The 22,797-nt window shown below is 37.1% G+C and overlaps 1 protein-coding gene across 2 annotated transcripts in view; it reads left to right on the top strand.

Annotated features, from left to right (window-relative positions):
* crybg1a (crystallin beta-gamma domain containing 1a) overlaps nucleotides 1-22,797 on the top strand; it is a 359,825-nt gene that overhangs the window by 194,051 nt on the left and 142,977 nt on the right. Inside the window, exon 1 of one of the 2 annotated variants that reach the window (XM_051925341.1) lies at nucleotides 10,504-10,755. The exons of the other annotated variant lie outside the window; for it this stretch is intronic. Coding sequence (XP_051781301.1) covers nucleotides 10,753-10,755 — 3 coding nt within the window. The 5' untranslated portion in view covers nucleotides 10,504-10,752. Of the gene's footprint in view, nucleotides 1-10,503; nucleotides 10,756-22,797 lie in introns of those variants that run through there. 2 annotated transcript variants of the gene reach the window in all.

Below are 22,797 nucleotides of genomic sequence, written 5' to 3'. Positions count from 1 at the left end.
ACCTACCACAATGACAGGTCTACCTGGAAAATGCATTTGTCTGGAACTGTTGGTATTTCTAAGTGAATTACAGTTTTTCTTGTTGTTTCAGAATACAGAGCATATAATGTACAACACTAAACTGTAGGTGGTGGGTTACATTCTCAATAGGTGCTACCTAGATAATAAGGAAAACCTAAATCAATTATAACCATTACTAAAACAAAGCATTAAAAATCAAAATCAGTGAGAAAAAAGAAGAATTGTTGAGGAGCCAGAAAAATTGTTTTTTATTTTAAGGTAGAAGGGATAAGACTTAGGTTATGCCACTCTGTTGGTAGGCATATAAATTTAGAGCCTTGTTGTTATTTGTTCTTCCACACAGGGTAAGGACTTTGTCCTACTGTATCTACCACCTGGGCCAATAGACTATTAGTGGAGCAGAACAGCAAGATGTCATTGAGGACCAAGGGGTGGAAACATTACAGATCTCAGGCACCTGTTAGGGAAACAAGAGGCCTGTTTATTTTTGGTGTAAGGCCCCACACCTTCATTTGTCTGTTTATTTTGGTCCTTTTTGCAGCAGACTGGTGATCACATTCCTAACATAACATAAACAGCACAACATTCTCAAATATTTTAATTGAATTTGAAGTGATTGACAGCCAGAGTCTATCCTGGCAGCACTGTGTGCAAGGCATGGAAACAGTGGCTGCAGTGTTTGTCCATTGTAGAACCTACTCATGCACATACCAACACTAACACTCACACATGGATAGATCTGGAATCGCCCCTCATCTGAAATGTTCAAGCCAAAAAAAAAGGCCTGGAAGTCTTTAGTGATTTTAAATGTTCCAACTGTAAAATGAGACAAAAGAAATTTCTAAATAAAATAGTGTTTATAATCCTGCCCATGTAATTTTATTACATTTAAAACAGGGTTTAACAAAACACCTGAAGTGTGAGAGTTCCAGTCTTGTGTGTTGGAGGCACTGGAGGCAGGAGTGGCACTAACGTTTAGGTTGTTTCAGTCGACATGCTGTGGCATATATCATAAACTTGACTTCAGGCAAGAAGTCTCTTGATACACAATTAATGTAGGTGTCAATAACCATATTACATGCAGTACTTTCTCTGTGAGTCAAAATTTTTTTGTGATGACTCTGATGAGCTCTAGAGGGCAAGGCAAATATTTCTATTTTGAGGGAATTTGTAGCATGAGTTTAATAATACACAAATTCAATAAGCCATAAAAGAGTTTAATTTGCACAGCTAACACATATTATTTAATGGAGGTGATTTTCCAAATTATGAAATCAAAGATGCTAAAAAAAATAAATAGTAAGAAGTCTCACTTTTTTAAAGAGTCAAATACTACTCTTATTTAGTAAAAGGTTACAATAAATGAGAAATTTCTGGAAAGTCAACAATGTTTTATATTTGCATGACTCAATATTAATTATATGTTTCCAGCCACTGATAAAAATTACAAAATATATGTTGCTCAATCAGAATGTCATCTTGAGTATATGGCCTATACCATCTATAGGTTGTAACCTATTAGTTGTTCCCTGAAGAATTTGTATTATTCTGATATTTACTTTTTTCAGTTTTTGCTAACTAAACCTCTGGCAGTTTACTGCTTACCTTTTCACCATTTTAGATCATTCATTGCACTTCAACTAATTAAATTTTAAGATAAACTGGAAAAACTGAGGATTTGTGTGTGTGTAATTCTTATTTTATAATATTTAAAGTTGTTAATAATCATTTTATTTATTTGTAGGCACCTTTCTAAAACAGTCAAGGACACTGAACAATAGATACAGCACAGATTATAAACAAAACTAAAATGCAAAAATTAAAATCAGACAGAGCAATTGTAATCAAAGAGAAAAAGCAGTCTTAAACAAATGAGTTTTAAGTTTAGATTTGAAAAGTGAAAATGATTCAATATTTCTAAGCTCCGATGGTAGTGAGTTCCAAAGCTGGGGATCAGAGCAACTGAATGCTCTGCTCCCCATAGTGGTAAGACGGACGAAGGGGACAGTCAAGTGGATGGAGGAAGAGGATCTAAGGGTACGGGAGGGAATGGCAACATGAAGGGGCAAGGTTGAGGATAGCCTTAAAAGTTAACAGAAGAATTTTGAATTGAATGCGGAACTTAACTGGAAGCCAGTGAAGCTACTGCAAAACGGGAGTGATATAGTGAATAGAGGGGGTTCTAGTTGTTCTATACAGGCAGCTGAATTCTGGACCAGTTGAAGCTTAAAAAGAGATTTGCGAGAAAGACCAAAGAAAAGGGAATTGCAATAATCCAGACAAGAAGTGACAAGGCTATGAACAAGGATAGCAGTGGTGTGGGGAGTGAGGGAGGGGCGAATACGATCAATGTTACGCAAGTGGAAATATGCAGACCGGGAGATGTTATTGATGTGGGACTGAAAGGATAAAGTACTATCAAGGATGACACCCAGACTCTTAACCTGTGGGGAAGGGGAGACAGAGGAATTATCAATAACAAATGAAAAATTGTCAGTTTTGGTTAATGTTGATTTTGTACCAATGAGGAGAACCTCAGTTTTGTCACTATTTAATTTAAGAAAATTTGAAGAAAACCAGGATTTGATTTCTGTTATGCAATCAATAAGCGAGGAGGGTGGAAAGGAAACAGTAGGTTTGCTAGTGAGATATAGCTGGGTGTCATCAGCCTAACAGTGGAAGCTAATGTTATATTTACGAAAGATATTTCCAAGAGGAAGGAGGTAAATAATGAAAAGGAGGGGCCTCAGGACAGAGCCCTGGAGCACACCTGAAGTAACAGCAGTGGGTTGGGATGTGAAAGTTTTAAGATGAACAAACTGAGTGCGGAACTGAGAGGCAGGATCTGAACCAATCTAGTGGAGTGTGGGTAATGCCAATCGAATATAATCTATTGAGAAGAGTAGTGTGACAAATAGTGTCAAAGGCCGCACTCAGATCAAGAAGGATGAGAATAGTAATTAAACCAGACTCAGCTGCCATAAGGAGGTTGTTAGTAATTTTTATAAGTGCCTTTCTATACTGTGGAGGGGACGAAAACCAGACTGGAACTGTTCATACAGATTATTTTGAGATAAATGAGAATGAAGTTGAATTTTGGAAATGAAGGGTAGATTAGTTCAGTTCACAGTAAATGGATTTTGGAGCATTTTTAATTTCAGTGATGTACAAATATCTTCCTCATATTTAAACAATATTTGTTAGTGAATTCTGGAAAGAAAGAAAGTCCTCTAAAACTGACCTGTGAAAGCAATGCCATTACTGTGTTACTTGATCTGGGGTTGCTGCACTATCTTGGAATTATGCATCTTTCTAAGTGTTTCAAAGTGCAAAATTGGAAATGTATTGTTCTTAGTTGTTATTATTACATCATTGAAATTAAAGTATTTTTGTCATTTAAAAACCTGTATTTTCATAACTATGCACTCAATTAATGCACACCTGTCACCAAATTGTTGCAGTAATCAATCAAAATAGATCAGATGATTATGGTGCAAATCAAAAATTTTATGCTGCTGTTGTAAGTTTGAAAATTCTTATCTAATGGGCAACTTGTATTCTTGTTTGCTCTACGGAAGTGATGACCATTTATTTATATTTTGTCAAGCTGCCTGACTCCACCTGAAAGTTACTTTGTTCTTTGTTGTTTTTTTCAGCCTAGTTATTCACTATCATGGAATGCCACATCTTTTTTAAGGACATCCTTAAATTATATAAAAATATATTGAGATAGTTGAGAGATATCTTGAGAGATAACTTTAAATACCTAGTGATGTTTTTCAAAATAAATAATAATTTAAATATTTTAAAGAAATATTAAAAGCAATTTAATATCTAAATGAATTAAATATATATTTCAAATACACTGCTGAATAAGACATCTGTAATCATTTCACTGTATCTTGAACTGATTTATAGTCATCCATCAATATTTTGAGGTATCTTTAAAGCATTATCAAAAAACTGTTATTGTTTAAATATCTCTTTATATCCCTTACTGCACATTTAAATATATCTTTAAATGATTCACAGATACCTTTTAATTTAAGAAAAAGTGATTTAAGTGTATCTATGAATGATTTATAGATACCTTTAAATCACTGCCTATTTAAACTTCCTCTGCATTCATTTACATATATCCACAAATTGTTACCTATGTATTTAAAGATGTCAGTAAATAAATTATAAATACATTTAAATTACTTTCCATCTGTTTAAAGATAAATATTGGATATGCACAAACATCTATTTCTTTATTGAAAACAATACAGGTCCTGAATATACTGGTTTATTATTATTATTATTATATTATGTAGTACAGCATTACTAAAAACACGAGACTTTAACTAAGTTGTCCCAATATGTCATCCAGATAATTTTTTTAAAGCTATCAAGGTTTCTGTTTCAACTACATAACTTTGTAGTTTGTTTCAGATTCCCTTGAGTTTTTGTGTAAAGAACTGCTTCCTGTCTACATTCTTAAGTCTATTTTCCCTTAATTTCCACTGGTATCTTCAAGTGCTTGCAACCTTTCTGAAAATGCATAAAAAGTGAAATGTGTATCCTGTCAGCCTGCATTTAATTTCTTTTGTGTAAAAAACTTGAAGAAGCACACACACACACTCACCAAAGAACATGCAAATTTATAATGTGCTTTCTACAACAGACCTGGCATTTGGGCAAAATGATCAGAACTGTGAATGCAGTTAAGGTAAATGTGATATTATTTAAGGCAGTAGCATACTTAAATACTTTATACAGAAAAAAAGCATTTTGTGAATGCATGAAAATGTACAGGGTTATGCTGCTTAAAGGGTGCCATTTTACTTTGTTACATTAATAATATTTACTCATGTAAGATAACCTTGAATGGGTGAAATTGGTAACATGTTTTCATAATAGTTTAGGATAAAATCTACAAAATCAAATTGCTATTTAGAGATAGCTCAAGTCATATATGATAAATTTTGTTCAGATATTTTATTTGCATATTTGATATGTTAAAATCCATTTAGAAACACCTCTAATTGGTGATTTTTGTGCTGTAGACTACCTTTATATTTTCTTCTAATTGTTAGAAGATAAAACTACAACAGAAATAAGCATCTTTCTGAATTTAAAAGTGAAGCTCAAAACTCACTATTGTCAAGATCTGCCTATAAAGTATGGGAAAAATATTCTAATTATTCAAAAGATTTACCTAATTATCATCAAAGATGGATATCAAATTAAGACACTGGTTGAAACAAATCCTGTAATCACTGTAACCCCTCTGAATCAGGGCTGACCACACCTGGATTTTACTGTGCTTTGCAGGATTTTCCTAGATAATTACAGTCCTTTGGCTTCATTGTGAAGTTTTATTTAGGAATCCTGTTGGCAAACTGTGGAAAATTTCAGACATAGATATATTTAACTTGAAACTCCTTCAAAATTCAAAGGTGGACACCAGTCAAAAAATGGTATAAATATAAATGAATGGTATAGCAAAGTAGTCATTTCCTTTTTTTTCCAAATGTATGTTTCTGCTTTAAGGAGAAATTCTATGTTTACATTAAAATTATGAACTTCTTTGGCAAAAAGACTTAATTAATGAAAAATTCCTTTAAAATATTTTAGTAAGCACTTAATTTATTTATTTAATGCCCTGAAGTGGGGGGAAATTAATTGGCCAAGGTCTGTAAAACTGCAGCTGTATCTGACTTTGTCTTTGATTTTCTGTCTTCCAATTGACCATGAATCCCGGGAGAAATTTATTTTCTCCAGGGATGCTGGAGTTTTTTTTTTCCTCTCCTCCTTTGCAAACTAGCCATAGTTCAACAATTAATTAATTAACAGTTATTCTTAGTTAGTATGTTAAAAAGTTTCAACTACTTTCCTTTCCTGTGTGTTTAAACAATCCTGTGCCTTTATATGTACTAAGTCTGTATTTAGTCATTTTTAAAATTCATACTTGTACCTGAGAACTTGTCACAGTGCTACATAAAAATAAACTGAATTATTTTGAATTGAAACTGAATTTTCCTTGCTGTTTTTGTCAGTCATTCATGGAAAATAGTGTTTATTCAACAAACTTGAAAGTAGAAATATTTAATGATACTCAAACTGTACATTCATTTAATGTGTTTCGGAGAGAATTTAAATTCAAATATGATGTTGTTTTTCAGTTTTAATGGGTGCACCTTAAGTGATTCAAACTGTTATGTAAGATTTTAAAATGGTCTTCTGAAATCAATGATGATCATAAAGAGGTTTTTGGGATTTTAAAACTCAAAATTGAAGAGCATAGGAATTCCAATAAAGAAAAGAACTTAAAAGGAGAAGTATTAATCATTATTATAATTTGTTATCTGCAACACTATGCATATGCCAAACATATGCAGGTCAGGCTTACTAAAGACTGTGTTGGCTTGGTATAAGTGAAAAATCCTTGTGATCCTTCCAAGTTAATTCCTGGTTTCTTACAGATTATTTCCTGCCTTAAGCCTGATTCTGATGGGATATGCTACAACTCGCATCTCTTGCTTTATTACTGATATAATGAAACTATATAGTGCTAATCTGTAATGTGATCAATTTATAAATAACATAGTTAAAGCGTATTGTTTAGCCTAGAAGTAAAAATTTTTGAAGAAAGGATAAAGGAGATTTAGGGCAATGAGACATTGCCCAAAATCTTTGGGTTGTTTAGTTCAAACACTTCATTCCTAAAAGAAATGTGTATGTTTAGTACAGTTCTTGCTCTAGATATGACATGTTGGCAGTAGGATGTTTTACGTAATGTTGGAGACAGGTCTGCTCTGAGTATAAGAACAAGTATGTGTCAATCTATTGCTTTAGGCAAAAAGAGACATTGTTTTCTGCTCAGGCCTGGCACAAATTAAAGGTTTATTGAATTTATAAATTGCTGCTAGGCTAGGGTTGGTTTTTTTTTTGCTTCCTTAATTTTTTGGAAGAATAGAAAACTCTAAAATCATTTTCATTAAAAAGACAGACACCTGTCTGCATGCTTTTACTTGTGAGTTTTTGATTGCAGGGATAGAGCACCTTCACGAACTAGGCCAAGAAGATGCCGTTTTCAAAATGTGCTGTATGTAGTGTGATAGATAGAGGCCCTTGCCGTCCTCTTGAACCCTCTGACTTGACTCCAGACACCAGGTAAAAGTCCAAATATAAATATTTATTAGGACAATAACGTGCACAAAGCACCCTCTTCTCCACAATACTCAATAATAAAGCAATAAGCAATCAATAATCAATCCTCCACACTCCCAGACACTTTGCCACCCTTCCTCCCAGTTCAGCTCAGTGTACTGGGCTTCCCAGAGTCCTTTTAAACACCTTGACCCGGAGGTGTTCCCGTTCAACAGTCCACAGTTCCTTTTCCCTTCCGGGTCAGGGTAAACAGTCCTTTTCTTCAACCCGGGAGCACGTCGTTTCTTCCTGTCACGTGACCGTGACGTACTCCCGGGTTATAGGGCACATGCGAGCCTACGAGCCCCCCTACAGTGACGCCTGGTGGCCCCGAAGGTATCCAGCAGGGCTGTGTATAAAAACTACATAGTCCATGAGGCCCTGCTGGAACTCGGGGCATGTCCACGCTGCTGGGAGAGCTCCTCCTGGCGGCCTGGGGGTGAGGGCCGGAGAAAGAAGCCGGCAATCCACCACAGTAGTTTTCTAGAAACTATTTAAGGACAAGCAGGGGTGCAGCTCTAGAAAAGGGTACAGCTGAACCCTAAAGGAGAAGCAAAAGACACATAATGTTGTGTACATGTAAGCAGCTATAAGATACTGGTAGAAGTCCATTTAGTAAAGCAGGGTAACTCCAAAGTAAATAAATTGTGTGCAGAAGAAGAAAAACACCTTTAGAATATCTTAATGTGGAAAAGGCTTCATTGAAGTTAAACTTTCATTGCCATTGCCTTTTTGTAATTGTAAAGTGGCATAGTTACATTGATATTATTTTTTTTCATCATCAGTCAGCCAAAAATACCAGAAATTATGAAAAGTTAGACATGTAAAAAAAAAAAAAAAAAAAAAAAAAAAAAAAAACACGTTTCGATGGGAGGTTGGTTTTGTTTTTAAAGAGGCAACCTGTCATTCTATACTGTTTTGCAGATCTGTTAATTCAAAATGATATGTGTACAGTATAAATCACAAATATGTTCAGTAAACCATTATTACCGTTATTGCATCAGCTGACAATTGCTGTGCTTTTACAAAGAAGAGTCCTCTTTTTAGAAACAAAATACTGAAGGTGAACTGACCTCTTTCCTTATAAAATTCTGGGCACAATTGCCAAATTAAATCCTTCAATATGACTTCATTTTAGAGAAGAAAAAATATTTTATTAGGTGTTTTGTAAAATTTTAGTGATGTTAGAGATTCAGAAGATAACAATATGTATCCACCTAGGAAACATATATTATAAGGGATTGTGGATAAGTTCATAAAATATTATATTATATTATTAGCATTTTTAAGGAGTTAATTTACATATTTTGCTATACAAAAGTGTTACATTTGATTTTTGTTTAATGTAAATTTCTTTCTAAAGAGTTTCACAAAAGGAGCAGACATTAAACATGGACCAGTCATGTCCTAACATGTCAATTGCAATTACTAGTCTGCTGTGTTTTGTGTTTCTTTAATGACTCAAGATTAGCACCTTCCATTTCTAACAAGCCCCTTAAATGCCTTCTCAGTCATTCATCTCAGCTGTTCATTCATGGTTTTACAGAATTTGATCTCATCATCTACCTTCTCACTTCTGTCTTTAAGAGATTTAAAAAAAAAGCTTAAAAATACTTTTCTAAAATATTGCAGTGTCAAAACAGTGTCTATCTGTCCATCTATTCCTGATGGTCATTTATCTTGATAAATGTTGCTCAATGAGTCAGAGGTTTAAGGGCAGTACTGTATTAGGCATAAGGCTGATGATATTGTATTATTCTATAATATTGTCCAAATAAGCACTTGGTTGACCTGTGTACATCTAATACAATAGCTAGATAGCTGTCAATACTTAACATATTCACTTGCGATTCCAATAACATAGAATATATTTTTTCAAGCCAATGTGGTGCAAAGTTAATTTCCATTTGTTCAATAGGAAAAATTCTAATTGTAATCTACTTACATAATCTGCACGATACATGGTATTGCTGATGATAACTTTTCCTTTGAAGCAAGATGTTAAAAGTTCACACTGCCTTTAATTTGCATCACAAAAAAATCAAACAATAGTCACTTGAAAGGACACTGTCTTTTAATCCCCAAGGCAGAAATGAAAAGTTCAGGGTGCTGCAAATGCCCAAAATTATTGTAAAACACCGTGTGGCTGAAGGGTCTGCCCAAGCAACACTGAAACAGGCCAGTGGCACCAGGCACAAAGAGAATTTCTCAATCTCCAAAAATAAATATTTTCTAGATAATGAAATTTAATTGAGCATATCATAGAAATTGAAAAAATAAAATATTATGACAACTAAGTAAAGTTAATAAGTTAATAAAAAATTTAACAATATGTTGAATTACTGAAACAATTTTAATATTAATTACATTTTTGCAAAACAGTGTCATCTACTGGAAATGGCAGTATACAAGTTACATCTAATTTAGATATGCCAGAGAGAGAGAGAGAGAGAGAGAGAGAGAGAGAGAGAGAGAGAGAGAGAGGCTGCATCCTAATAAATGAAACGGGAAGGTTTCTCTTACAGCCTATATGCTGATACCATGCTGTCACCAATATGTATTACTTTAGAATGCCTAGCTATGAATTATTTAAATGTCTTCAAGTGGATGAAATGCGGTTGGTAATAGATTAGATCATTACTGACTTAAACTTATCTGTAACCGCAAGAGGATCAAAATATTTTACAGTATAACCCAGAGCTGTAAATTACAGCTCTGTCAGTTTAATCCTGTCTTTAGTGTGTATAGTGCAGTATACAAGAAAGAAAAATAAGACACAGAACTAAAAAGCTAAGGAACTAGATTCGCTAAAGGGGGTGCAGTCTGAAACCCAGAAAATGTCAACATTCAAAACGAAGAAAATCTCCAATTAGTTTTCTCAAGCACCATTCTTTCAGCAGCATATAGCTACAGTGATGCCAGTAGCTTATGAGAATTCATGATAAATAAACTAAACATGCTGCCAAATAAGGAAGTAATGAATAATGCATGTTCGAATTTCAGAGCTAGAATTGCTCAACAGCTGCCATACCTGTACTGATCGACCCTTCCCCGAATGCTGGAGGGCAGCTACACCCATCTGACACACCCAGCCGGTTAATTCTATCCGACAAGCGTTCTGCAGTTGCCGTGCCCCTTAATCACTGCGTTTATGTAAATGCATTTATATAACAATGGTAGCGAATTGGCTATTTCAAAAATATTTTGCTGTATGCAAATATTTCTTTGGACCTATAATAAAAAGCCGATTGAATACTGCGCAGCGATGTGGAGCATTCTTCGCGTTTATTTTTAGACAATTATGTACACTTGTGTTTAATTTTTAAATATTCGCTGTCATAGAAGAAAAACAAACAAATAAAATTATATTCGGATGTTCTTTTCCGCGGAGTTATTATTGAGAAAGTGGTCAGTTTCTGGTGAAGCAAAGGGGTGGAGCCGGGCGCTTTGAATATCTCCCATCGGTAATTTGAAGGCGCCCAGCTATCCTGTGCACCACGACAATGTTTTAGTACAAATTTGGTCAGAGACTTAATCATGGTAAGCACATTTCTTCTTATACTACGAGTGTATTTTAAGTATTACTTGTTTTGATATTCGTTTACTTTGACTTTAACGCGTAAATGGTGCAGAGTTCAAGACGCAGCATGTATTTCAACACCTAACTTGCCCCCTGCCACGATCGAAATTCCTGAGCGAGGGAGGATGGACCCACCAGTGAGGCAGTCACTCACCTAAAGGAAATGTTTAGTTCTGATTGTTTTTATAATTATTTATTACATTGCCATCTGACACATGCATTGATGTGTCACTCACACCTGGAGAAGGAACATTTTTTGTAGGATAATTCCAAATAGTGTACAGATTTAGAATTTTTGCCAATATGTATGGTCTATGAGAAGAATATGCGTTTTTTCTGTGGTTAATATACTCCCACACCACCTAGGAAATGATATAAATGATATAAAGTTATGGATGCACACAGAGTAAGATGGAAAGATACATTTTCTAAAGAATAAAGTCTAATAGTGTACCATTTTTGTAAATAACATACTTCATATGCATTCTACTACATGTATAGATTTGTAGACATTAATGTTATTTGGTGTTGTGACTTCAGTCCGTGTGATTAGGCAGCACAGAAGTGCAGTGGGTAGCATTTACACCTCTGTGTTTGAAACCCAGTCAGATCCTGGTATGTGTGCCTTTCCTTTTGTGTGGCGTTTAGATGATCTCATGTTGTTTTTGTGGGAGTCTTTACAGTGTAGAAAGAACAAACTGTTGATTTTACTGGAAAATTTAAACTGACCAAAAGTTGGTGAGGGCACCCTGCGATACTACCAGTCTGTTCAAGTTTGGTTCCACCGTAGTGCCAGATGCTACAGAACCAGGCTTGGCACACCGCACCTTTGTACTGCATAAATCAATTTCAATAAATGGTAGACCTTTACACAATTTACCTTCTTATACATTATTTATTTTTTCTTTTTAAAGTTGTCATATTCTTTTTTAATTTTTTGTAATCATTTTGAGCAAACATGAATAAGAGTTCAAGTATTTTCATTACAAAATGTCAAATTAAACTTGAGCTCAAACCCTAAATTTGTGTTCCTAACATGGAAACTGACAGTAGAATTATTTATAGTATTAATTAAATTAAATGTTGAAATCAGCTTCTCACTGAGAGACTTGTTGGATCAAAATTAGTATTAAATAATTTTTAGGGAACTATATGAGGAACCTGAAGCACAGCCATTGTTGTACATTATAAAATCATGTATTTTATGTTAACAGTCAAAAAGGCATGTTATAGCAATCGTGTCATCATTTTCTAACCCCCTTCAGCCAGACCAGAGTCATGGGGGAGCTGAAACCTATCCCAGCAAGGCTAGGGCACAAGGCAGGAACAAACCCAGGACAGGGTGCCAGTCCATTTCAGGCAAACACACACACACATCCACACACCAAACACACACTTGAGCCGTTAGTGTTACACCTAACCTGCGTGTCTTTGGACAGTAGGAGGAAACTAAAGCATCCAGAGGATACCTACACAGACACAGGTAGAAAATGCAACCTGGAACTCTAAACCTGGTCTCCTTATTGTGAGCAGCAGCACTACAATTGCACCTCTGTACAAGCCTATATATTGTAGCAGGTCTTTGATGATAATGATTTTTCAGTGACATTTAGGAGATGACCTAAAAATGTAATATACCTCAGTTACGACACATTACTTTTTATTTTATACGCACTTATCCAGTTTAGCGTTGTTGGAGGCTAGAAGCTACTCTGACGGCACAAAGGTACAAGGCAAGAACCAACAACAGATCTGGGAAAACCCAGTACGGTCATGACTTTGCCTTTTAAAAAATGTTTATCCGATGGAAGTTTTCTCATTTTATTGTTATGCTACATTGAATCATAGTGGATTAAATTATTTTGTGTTTTATATTTATAATTAATTCAGACTACTTTGCAGATATCTGTTTTGACTTTGACATTCTGTTAATCAGTCAGAAAAATTAAATCCACAGTAATTTAATGTTGTATAATAATAGAATTTGAAAACGTTCAAAGGAGAGAATACTTTTTATAGTCACTATAGCTCATATATGTGTAAAAAAATCATCTGGACACTGGGATAACATGCAGACTATATACAGATAGTGATCAGACTGAAGATTAGGTTCAGGGGTCAGATTTATAAAATTTGGGTATGCACAAAAATTAGGATAGAAACGTTCATAGGCAATTTTCCTCGCAAAAGATAGGATTTATAAAAGAAAACTTGATTGGAGAACATGCATATATTTACGACAACTCTGACCCATACGTATGCTGCATTTAGAAGAAACTGGGAAATGACAACACCGCTGATCAAGTAGTGAAATGCAGCCAAGCCAGGTAAATTGCCTCTCACACACACAATAATTTATATTACCGCACTGTTATTATAATGTGCTTTACATTTATTTTCTTGGCAGACGATTTTATTCAAAGCAACTTACAAAAGAGGTAAACATAATTAGGTAACATTAGGCTAGGGCCGGTTTGCTCTGCAAGTGTTGTAGGATAGGTAAGAAAAGTTGATTGCCACAAGTGAGAAGATATAATGACTAATAAAATTTATATTTAATGGAAAATGACACACTGTAGGATCAAGCCCAAGACTTAGGACTCAGCCCATCTGACAGCAGACCTACTAATGCCCAGGTTATTGAGGGTGGCAAGATGGATGTTGTGGTTGACTGTGTCGAAGGCAGAGGAGAGATTCAGATGGATGAGGACTGATATGATGGTAGCTCTAGCAAGTCATAGCTGGTTGACCACAGTCAATCACAGTTGAGTGGTTCCTCTTGAAGCCAGACTGGTTGACATTGAGCAATCTATTCTGTATAAGGAAGGAAGAGGCCTGGTTAGAAGCAGCAAATTCAAGTGTTTTGGAAAGAAAAGAAAGGAGAGAGATAGGCCTGTAATTGTTAAATTGGGATGGATCGCATGTTTTTTTTTTTTGAGAAGTGGGGTTATCAGAGAGCATTTGAAGATGGTAGGAAATGTGCATGAGTTGAGTGAGGTGTCAATGATGTGTGTAATTGAAGAAATGAATGAGGGAGAGATGGCCTGAAGGAGATGTGAGGTGATAAGGTCAAGTGGACAGGTAGTGGTTGATTGAAGTAGAGTTTGGAAACATCAGTAGCAGAGAGTGAAGAGAATGTGGAGAATGTTGGGTGATGCTCACGAGGAGGCATAATAGGTGGCAATGACAGTGAGAACTGACTGCTGATAGCAGCCACCCTATCCTGAAAAAAGGTGGAAAAGTCATCAGCAGACAAGGAAGTTGGGCGAGGAGGTGGAAGAGGGTTAAGAAAGGATGTGAAAACAGAGAACAGAAAGAATGTGTCAGTGGTGCTGTTAACTCTGGTCTGGTAGAACCTTACCTTAGTGCTGATGGTGGCAGAAGAAAAGGATGCAAGAAGAGACTGGTACTTAGCCAGGTCTGTTGAAAACTTTGACATCCTCCACTTACTTTTGACTGTCCTGAGCTCGGTCTGCTGATTGTGGAGTACTTCAGAAAGCCAGGGACAGGAGGGTCTTTTGCATGCAGGCCTAGAAGAGAGAGGACAAACATTGTCAAGACAAGAGGACAGAGTTGGGCGTAGGGTGTCTATGGCAGTATTGGTGTCAAGAGAGGAGAAGTGATCAGGAGGAGGGAGGGCAGAGGAGACTATGGAAGAGAAATGGGTGGGAGAGAAGGAGTGGTGATAACAGAAGGAGAAGAGTGAGAAGAGGGAAGCAGCTGAAAGCACTGAATGAAAAAAGTGGTCAGACGTGTGTAGAGGAGTGACAGATGCATTTGTGGAAGTGCAGTTGCATGAGAGAACGAGGTCAAGCAGTTTGCTAGCCTTGTGAGATGGTGGGGATGTGGAGCTGTATGATGTGAAGGTATGAAAGAAGAGCGAGAAAGTCATCAGCAGGAGGGCTGTCCAGGTGGATGTTCAGGTCCCCGAGGATCTGGGAAGGAAGAGACCAACCAGTCCATTCAGCTCATCAAGGAAGTTCCCGAGCAAACCGGGAGGGTGATAAATAACAACAATGTTTATGTTAATTGGGAAAGAGACAGTAATTGCATGGTACTCAAAGTAGTGAAGTTGCATTCATTACCCTAGGGGGTGAATCACCAGCTCTTACACATAAGGATACCTGTCCCACCACCCCTACCATTGGAGTGGCAAGAATTGGAGAAGTTGAAGGCAGAGGAAATGGTGTTGGTGTTACTGTATTTTCCGGGTGAATCATACAGAAAAGTAGCTCAAAGTGCTTTACATAATGAAGAAAATAAAAATAAAAGACAAAGTAAGAAATTAAAATAAGACAACATTAGTTATTATAGAATAAGAGTAAGGTCCAATAATAATAATAATAATAATAATAATAATAATAAATTTTATTTATATTGCACTTTATATTTTAGCAATCCCTAAGTGCTACAGAGTAAAAATAGAAAATAAAATAAAAAAAGAACAGAAGAGTCTATAAAATACTTTAACAAAATGACTTTCTAAAAAGATGAGTTTTTAGGTTTCGCTTAAAGGCCTCAGTTGACTGTGGGGCTCTCAGGTAATCAGGGAGGGCATTCCACAGCCTTGGCGCCACCGATGAAAACGCCCTGTCACCCATGCTGCTGAGCTTAGTTCTGGGGACTTGAAGGGTGTTAGTGTGTACAGAGCGGAGGGAACGTAAGGAGTTATGAGGGGTAAGGAGTTCCTGTAGATAAAGAGGGGCATGTCCATAAATGCACTGGCGGGTAAGAAGGGAGACCTTATACTCTATTCTGAATGAAACAGGGAGCCAGTGAAAGGTTTTCAGGATTGGGGTAATGTGATCATACTTTCGCACCCTCATCAGGATCCTGGCAGCGCTGTTCTGAATATACTGGAGTCTCTGGATACTCTTGCCAGGAATCCCAATGAGGAGTGCATTACAGTAATCCAGCCTGGAAGAGACAAAGGCATGGACGAGTTTCTCTGCATCTGCCAGGGTGAGTAATGGGCGGAGTTTGGCGATGTTCTTGAGATGGAAAAAAGATGACTTACAGAGATATTTGATGTGGGTGTCAAAAGTAAGTTGGGAGTCCATTCTAACGCCCAAATTAGTAACAGATGTGGAAAGAGGAATATTTTGGCCAGAGAAAGTAATACTGGTGATGGTAGAAGAGCGAAGATGATGTGATGTACCAACTAAGATGGCTTCTGTTTTGGATCTGTTCAACTGATGAAAATTGAGCCTCATCCATGCCTCTATCTCCTCCAGGCAGGTAGACAATGTAGATGTTGGCAGAGGAGCAGTAGAGGAGGTGGGAGTAGTCCTGAGGTAAAGCTGAGTGTCATCGGCATAGCAATGGAACGATAAACCATGTCTGCCAATGACAGTTCCAAGGGGGAGCATGTAGATAGTAAAAAGGATAGGGCCCAGCACAGAGCCCTGTGGAACACCACAGGTGACGTTGTGGGTGTGGGACTTTGCACTGCCAAGGGCGACATGCTCAGTTCTGCCAGTCAGGTATGATGTAAACCAATTTAGAACATTTCCTGAGAGTCCAATAGTGTATTGCAGGCGGTAAAGAAGGATGTTATGGTCTATTGTGTCAAATATTATTATTATTATTATTATTATTAAAAGCAGCTGTCAGGTCAAGGAGGATAAGTAGTGAAGGTGAACCAGTATCTGCCGTCATCAGAAGATCATTGGTGACCCTGACCAGGGCTGTTTCGGTGCTATGGCCATGGCGAAAACCAGACTGAAACTTTTCAAACAGATTGTTCAGTTTGAGATGATCGTGAAGTTGTGCTGCAACTATTTTTTCCAGGACTTTGGAGAGAAATGGAAGATTGGAGATGGGCCTATAATAATTTGAGTAGATGGTGGTGGCGAAACCGGAAAAAGAAACAGAAGAGAGAATAGGGGTTAGTACAGATTTTAGAGCCACCATGAATAGTTATTATAATTAATTGGATATACAGAGTATCAGGATTAAATTAAAGTGCAGTTATGAGAAAGCCATGTTAAAATAATGTGTTTTTAGCAGTTTTTTAAAATGCTCCACTGTATTAGCCTGGCGAATTCCTATTGGCAGGCTATTCCAGATCTTAGGTGCATAACAGCAGAAGGCCGCCTCACCACTTCTTTTAAGTTTTGCTCTTGGAATTCTAAGGAGACACTCATTTGAGGATCTAAGGTTACGATCTGAAATATGTCAGACATTCCGATATATAAGATGGGGCAAGATTACTTAAGGCTTTATAAACCATAAGCAGAAATTTAAAGTCAATCCTGAATGATACAGGTAACCAGTGTAGTGACATCAAAACTGGAGAAATGTGCTCGGATTTTCTTTTCCTAGTTAAGATTCTAGCAGCTACATTCTGCACTAGTTGCAAGTGATTTAGGTTTTTTTTGGGTAGTCCTGAGAGGAGTGCGTTACAGTAATCTAGTCAACTGAAAACAAACACGTGAACTAATTTCTCAGCATCTTTCAATGATATAAGAGGTCTAACTTTTGCTATGAATACTTCTTGGTGCTTTTACCCTGTGTCTGCGTCTACCTATTGGGTTTAACGGGGCAACAGTGCCCCCAAGCGTCTTACACCAGGTTTTAAGAAAAGTTGGCTTTCTGGTAACCGGCATCTACCAGAAGGGGACTGGCTGAGAGGTCAGGAATATCTCAGCCAAACTTTAGCTCCATCACGCCCACTGTGCTGGAAGCCATAAATGACTGACGAGGCACTACATTTAATTTAAGTATGTTGTGGGTGTATAAGCCAACATAAAAAGGTGTTATGCAGCAGTGTCTGGTTTTCTTAACATTTTCATGGCAATTGACTGCACTTACATAGCAATAAGGGCAACTAGCAGGAATGAAGTTGCTTTTGTTAACTGTAAGCAGTTACGTTCCCATTAATGCACAAGATGAGCTCTGTGGCCTAGATCAACCCATGATTCATTTATTTTGTGACAGAATTGAAGCTGCAGACAACATTCCGATGGCGATGGTGCTGAATGTGATTGCTGGCATGTTGGTAAGGTCACTGATTGAATACTCAGTTTTTCATATGGCCTTTACTGCTCATTATAACAGCAATAATGTCATGAACATGTTCCAGGTAATAGCAGCTAGCTGCACAGATGCTGGTGCTAATTACACCTTCTCCAACCACCAGAGTGCAAAGGAGAGTCGCTACAATTTCGTGTATGCTCTTAACATGCTCAGTTGTGCAGCACCCAAAGGATTCCTCAAATGCAGGTAGAGGTGTTTAGAGACATCAGATGGGAGGCTGTTCTACCAGCCAGTGCAGGTCTGCAGCGTTGTGATTGCTTATGTACAGGCTTGCATAGCATACCCCATGTATGGTTGTTTCATGGTGCCAACTGGGCAGTGTGTAAAGCACATTCATGTATGTAAATTTATGATTATGATTTATAAAGGTTAAATTGCATATAAATGTGTGTATGCCAGTTTTTATTAATTGAGTTTTTTTCTGGCATACACATATTCTTGTTTTTTGGCATGCACATACTTTCACACTCAGATCCATGTAAAGTTTTATAAATGAGGCCCCAGGTCCCAGCAAGAGAGCAGTGGGACAGCAGTAGTACCAACTCTTGCTATTTTGCCATGTTGGTTAATGGTATGTATCAAACTGAGCATATAAATTAGTAAGCTACCAATCACTCATAAGACCTTTAGCAGATATATTCAAAAATGATGCCATGTCACAGTTTCAGGAGAAATGATTCCAGGCACTTCCTGTTTGCAACTTACATATTCTTTCTGAGAGTGATTGTTTTTATTCCAGATACCCTGGTTGTTATCCTACGTTTAAATAATATTTGTCTTATATTAATTGAATATGGTAAATAGGGACCAGCATGATTGAGTACGAGGATAGACTTGCATTCAGAGTTCATTCCCCCCATATACTCACCTTCCTGTGACTTTGAACTGCAGAAATGGGTTACAAATTAATGGGTGTATAGATTTCACAAATTAATTGATTTAATCAAACAACTTTTGGCTAAATGAGTTAGTGATTTGATCGTAATGCCTATGTATGGTATTAAAATAAATTACTTTTGCAATAGTATTAATTTAGTATGACTTAACTCGGGTTAAAGTTTTTTTTTTTTTTTCTAACATCACAATGTATTTGCAAGTTAACATACTCCAACTCTACTTATGCTTGTAGGGGGTTGGACTTATCTAGGTAACTTCAGAGACAAAGCAGGAACAAACCATGAATAGGGTGGCACGCTAGTCATCTATGCTCATTCTGGTCATCTGGCATCTCCACTGGTAGCAAAAAGCAGTAATGAAATAATTTTACTTGGTATCATGTACTTTACTGTACTTTACTAAAGTAATTAAATAATGGGTCATCTCACACTAGTGTTCCAGAATATATTTATGTATATATTTTCTATTTATAATACCATGACTTATCTTTCCCAAAGGGAAAAGGAAGAATCCTTACCTCAAGAGGGTGAGAAGCACTGACATCTGGGAGAGGCTCAGAGTAGTGTCACTGACCCTCCGCATCAAGAGGAGCAAACTGGGGTGATTCACACATTTAATATGGATGCCACTCAGATACCTCCAGGCAGAAATTTTACAGGTGCATCCAGCTGGCAGGAGACCCCGGGAAAGACCCAGGGTCCATTGGAAGGATACTGTATACATTTGCAATATTCTTTTGAAATTATTGTACAGTACCACATACCGCCATATTATAAAAAATACTTTGTTTGCAAGCTCTGTAGCTGATGATGATGATTATGGTGGTCTATACTGCTTTTGATCATCTGTCACTTAGACTAGATGGTTTGCCTACTTGCTCATTTTAATAGTACATTACAATAAAGTGCTCCTTTATCTTACCCCAGGGTGACTTTCATCCAAGTCTCAGACCCACTTCTGAGTACAGATGCAGCACTATTTTTGCTACAGGAATACTAGAGCTTCTTTTAGGCATCCAAGTGTTACTGCACCCTATAGCCTTCAATTATTATCCAAGAAAGGCTACATTTCCATTGGTTCCCTATGTCTGTCTAAATCAGTTCCTGCTTCATCAGCCAAGGGCCATATAATAAATGGGAAGTCAATCAAGCTCTTTCCAACCCTTCTAGGCCTCACTTTCTTTCTGTCTCTTTCTCTCTCACTTACACACACTCATGGTTAGACACTTGTTAGATTACCTGCTCTCAAGCTTCTTGAGGGAATATTACATGCTTCCCCACAGGCTGCAACTCTTCTACATACTGGAGTTATGTGCATCTATTACATATACATATCCTGGTCGTTACATTCCTCCAACCATGGCATGCCATTTCTAGTGCACTCTTCCCCATTTCCTGTGGTGTTACTCCTCATCTGTGGGACACTTTTCTACCAGTATATCTCTTGTCTTCTGGGCCGTTATCATTACATACAGCATATAGTATGTATGTTTATATACATTAAGTAGACACATTCATACTTTTTATATGCACACTAATTGTGTTGTGTATATGTAGTATTTACAGTTTATGCATATAATAAGATTTAGCCACCATTTCAGCATTATAATCCCAAATAATTGTGCAGATAACAGCTTAGGATAATTGGTTTGTTAATAAATACTGTATTATGAACAGAACAGCAAAGGTAGAAAAAATAAAATTAAAAAGAAATTAAATTGAGCTACTCTAACTGAGCCATAATAAACTCGTTTTTCTATTTCTGTCTTATAGATTGACTTATCAGTGTGACAATTAAGCTGTGGAAGTCAACTTTTAAATACAGGGTTTTCAATTTCATCTCCACAAACCTGCCTATAAACTATGCTACTGGATAGAGATCCTGTGGATCTGTACCTGTAAAGTGCCTTAGGATTGTGTTCACTATGATAAAATAAGAGTATTTACTTATTTAAAGGTTTGTCTAGTTTTACTGTTCTAAAGACATTTCCAATATTACACCCACCTCAAATCATGGTCTCAGAGATTCTGCTCTCTCCATTTTGCTATTTCCAGATAGCCCTTGTCTCCATCCTCCAGTAATCAACCAGTTCTCCCTTGATTTCCAGGTACACAGCACTGTCTAAATAACATGGCCTCTGCATCTTGTCAGTACTCTCAGGGCAGAGATTATCTGTTTTCCTGCTGCAAGCAGACCACAATCCTAGCTGAAATATCTGTTGATCTTTGAGATTAAATGAGCCTAGATCAGGGGTAGGCAAAGTCGGTCCTGGTGAGCCGCAGTGGCTACAGGTTTTCATTCCAACCCAATTGCTTAATTAGAAACCAATCATTGTCAATCTCAGACCTTATATAATTTTATGGCTTGTTAGTCTGTGCAATGTAAGGCTCTTATATCGTAGATTTTTTTCCTTTCCAAGGATATCATCCAAATGATATGAAGCCTAAAACAGATCATTTTCAGTCTGTCACATTTTTCTATTAAGTGTTTTATTAAATCAAACAGTGCATGATGAACACACACAGATGTAATTGGAAAAAAGCTAGCTGGAGAACTGCTGACTGCTTTGTCTTTTACATCTTATTGCTAATAAGGACCAATTAAAACACTGAATGCAGCAGTTTAAGATTGAAATAAGCAATTAAGGTTGGAGAACCTTAACAAGCGAGACCACTAAAATGAAGCATCAAAATGTCACTTAAGCAATATGTGCTTCATCAGCAATAATTGAGTTCTCGTTAAGGAACTGGGTTGGAACAAAAACCTGCACATACTGCGGCTCACAAGGACCGACGTTGCCTACCCCTGGCCTAGATGACTTCTGGCAGTATGCACTGATCAATGTTGCTACAGTTACATCTGACAATGTGGAAGACAGCGAGGTGAAACCAGCATGCTAAAGTCTACAATCTTTTGGGATAAGAACAAAGTGGAACATGCAAGAAGATAGTTAAAAACTGTCAAACATTCAAAAACACGAAATAATCCAAAAACATGAACCTATTATAAAAATAGCCTAGAGTCTAAAAAATAAGCGTAGTAAAGCTTGAGCAAAAAGTAACAAGGAAATGAGCTCAATGATAAAAGTAGTGCTCATTTTAAGAAGACTGTGTACTTAAAGGATATGGTAGGATGTGATGCATACTTTTCGCTGTAATATTGAATGTCAAGGCAAACTAAACTCTTTTATGGTCATAGTGCAGCTGGGTTTTTCACGTCTGTTTGTTAGATATGCTCAGCTTTGCACACCTTAGACCGCACTTCAACACCAGCCCGTGCCTTTTAACGCTTACTTTAGATAGATAGATAGATAGATAGATAGATAGATAGATAGATAGATAGATAGATAGATAGATAGATAGATAGATAGATAGATAGATAGATAGATAGATAGATAGATACTTTATTAATCCCAATGGGAAATTCACATTCTTCAGCAGCAGCATACTGATACAATAAATAATATTAAATTAAAGAATGATAATAATGCAGGTGAAAAACAGACAATAACTATGTATAATGTTAAATGTTAACGTTTACCCCCCCCCCCCCCCCGGATGGAATTAAAGAGTCGCATAGTTTGGGGGAGGAACGATCTCCTCAATCTGTCAGTGGAGCAGGACAATGACAGCAGTCTGTCGCTGAAGCTGCTCTTCTGTCTGGAGATGATACTATTAAGTGGATGCAGTGGATTCTCCATAATTGATAGGAGCCTGCTGAGCGCCCTTCGCTCTGCCACAGATGTTAAACTGTCCAGCTCCATGCCAACAATAGAGCTTGCCTTCCTCACCAGTTTGTCCAGACGTGAGGCGTCTTTCCTCTTAATGCTGCCTCCCCAGCACACCACTGCGTAGAAGAGGGCGCTCGCCACAACTGTCTGATAGAACAGACTACTAAGCACTGTTGTAAGTCGCTCTGGATAAGAGCGTCTGCTAAATGATGTTAATGTAGAACATCTGCAGCATCTTATTGCAGATGTTGAAGGACGCCAGCCTTCTAAGGTAGTATAACCGGCACTGTCCTTTCTTGCACAGCGCATCAGTATTGGCAGTCCAGTCTAATTTATC

The sequence above is a fragment of the Erpetoichthys calabaricus genome, chromosome 3 (genome assembly GCF_900747795.2).
Source record: "Erpetoichthys calabaricus chromosome 3, fErpCal1.3, whole genome shotgun sequence".
NCBI classification, from domain to species: domain Eukaryota; kingdom Metazoa; phylum Chordata; class Cladistia; order Polypteriformes; family Polypteridae; genus Erpetoichthys; species Erpetoichthys calabaricus.
This window is presented reverse-complemented; position numbering and strand designations above follow the sequence as displayed.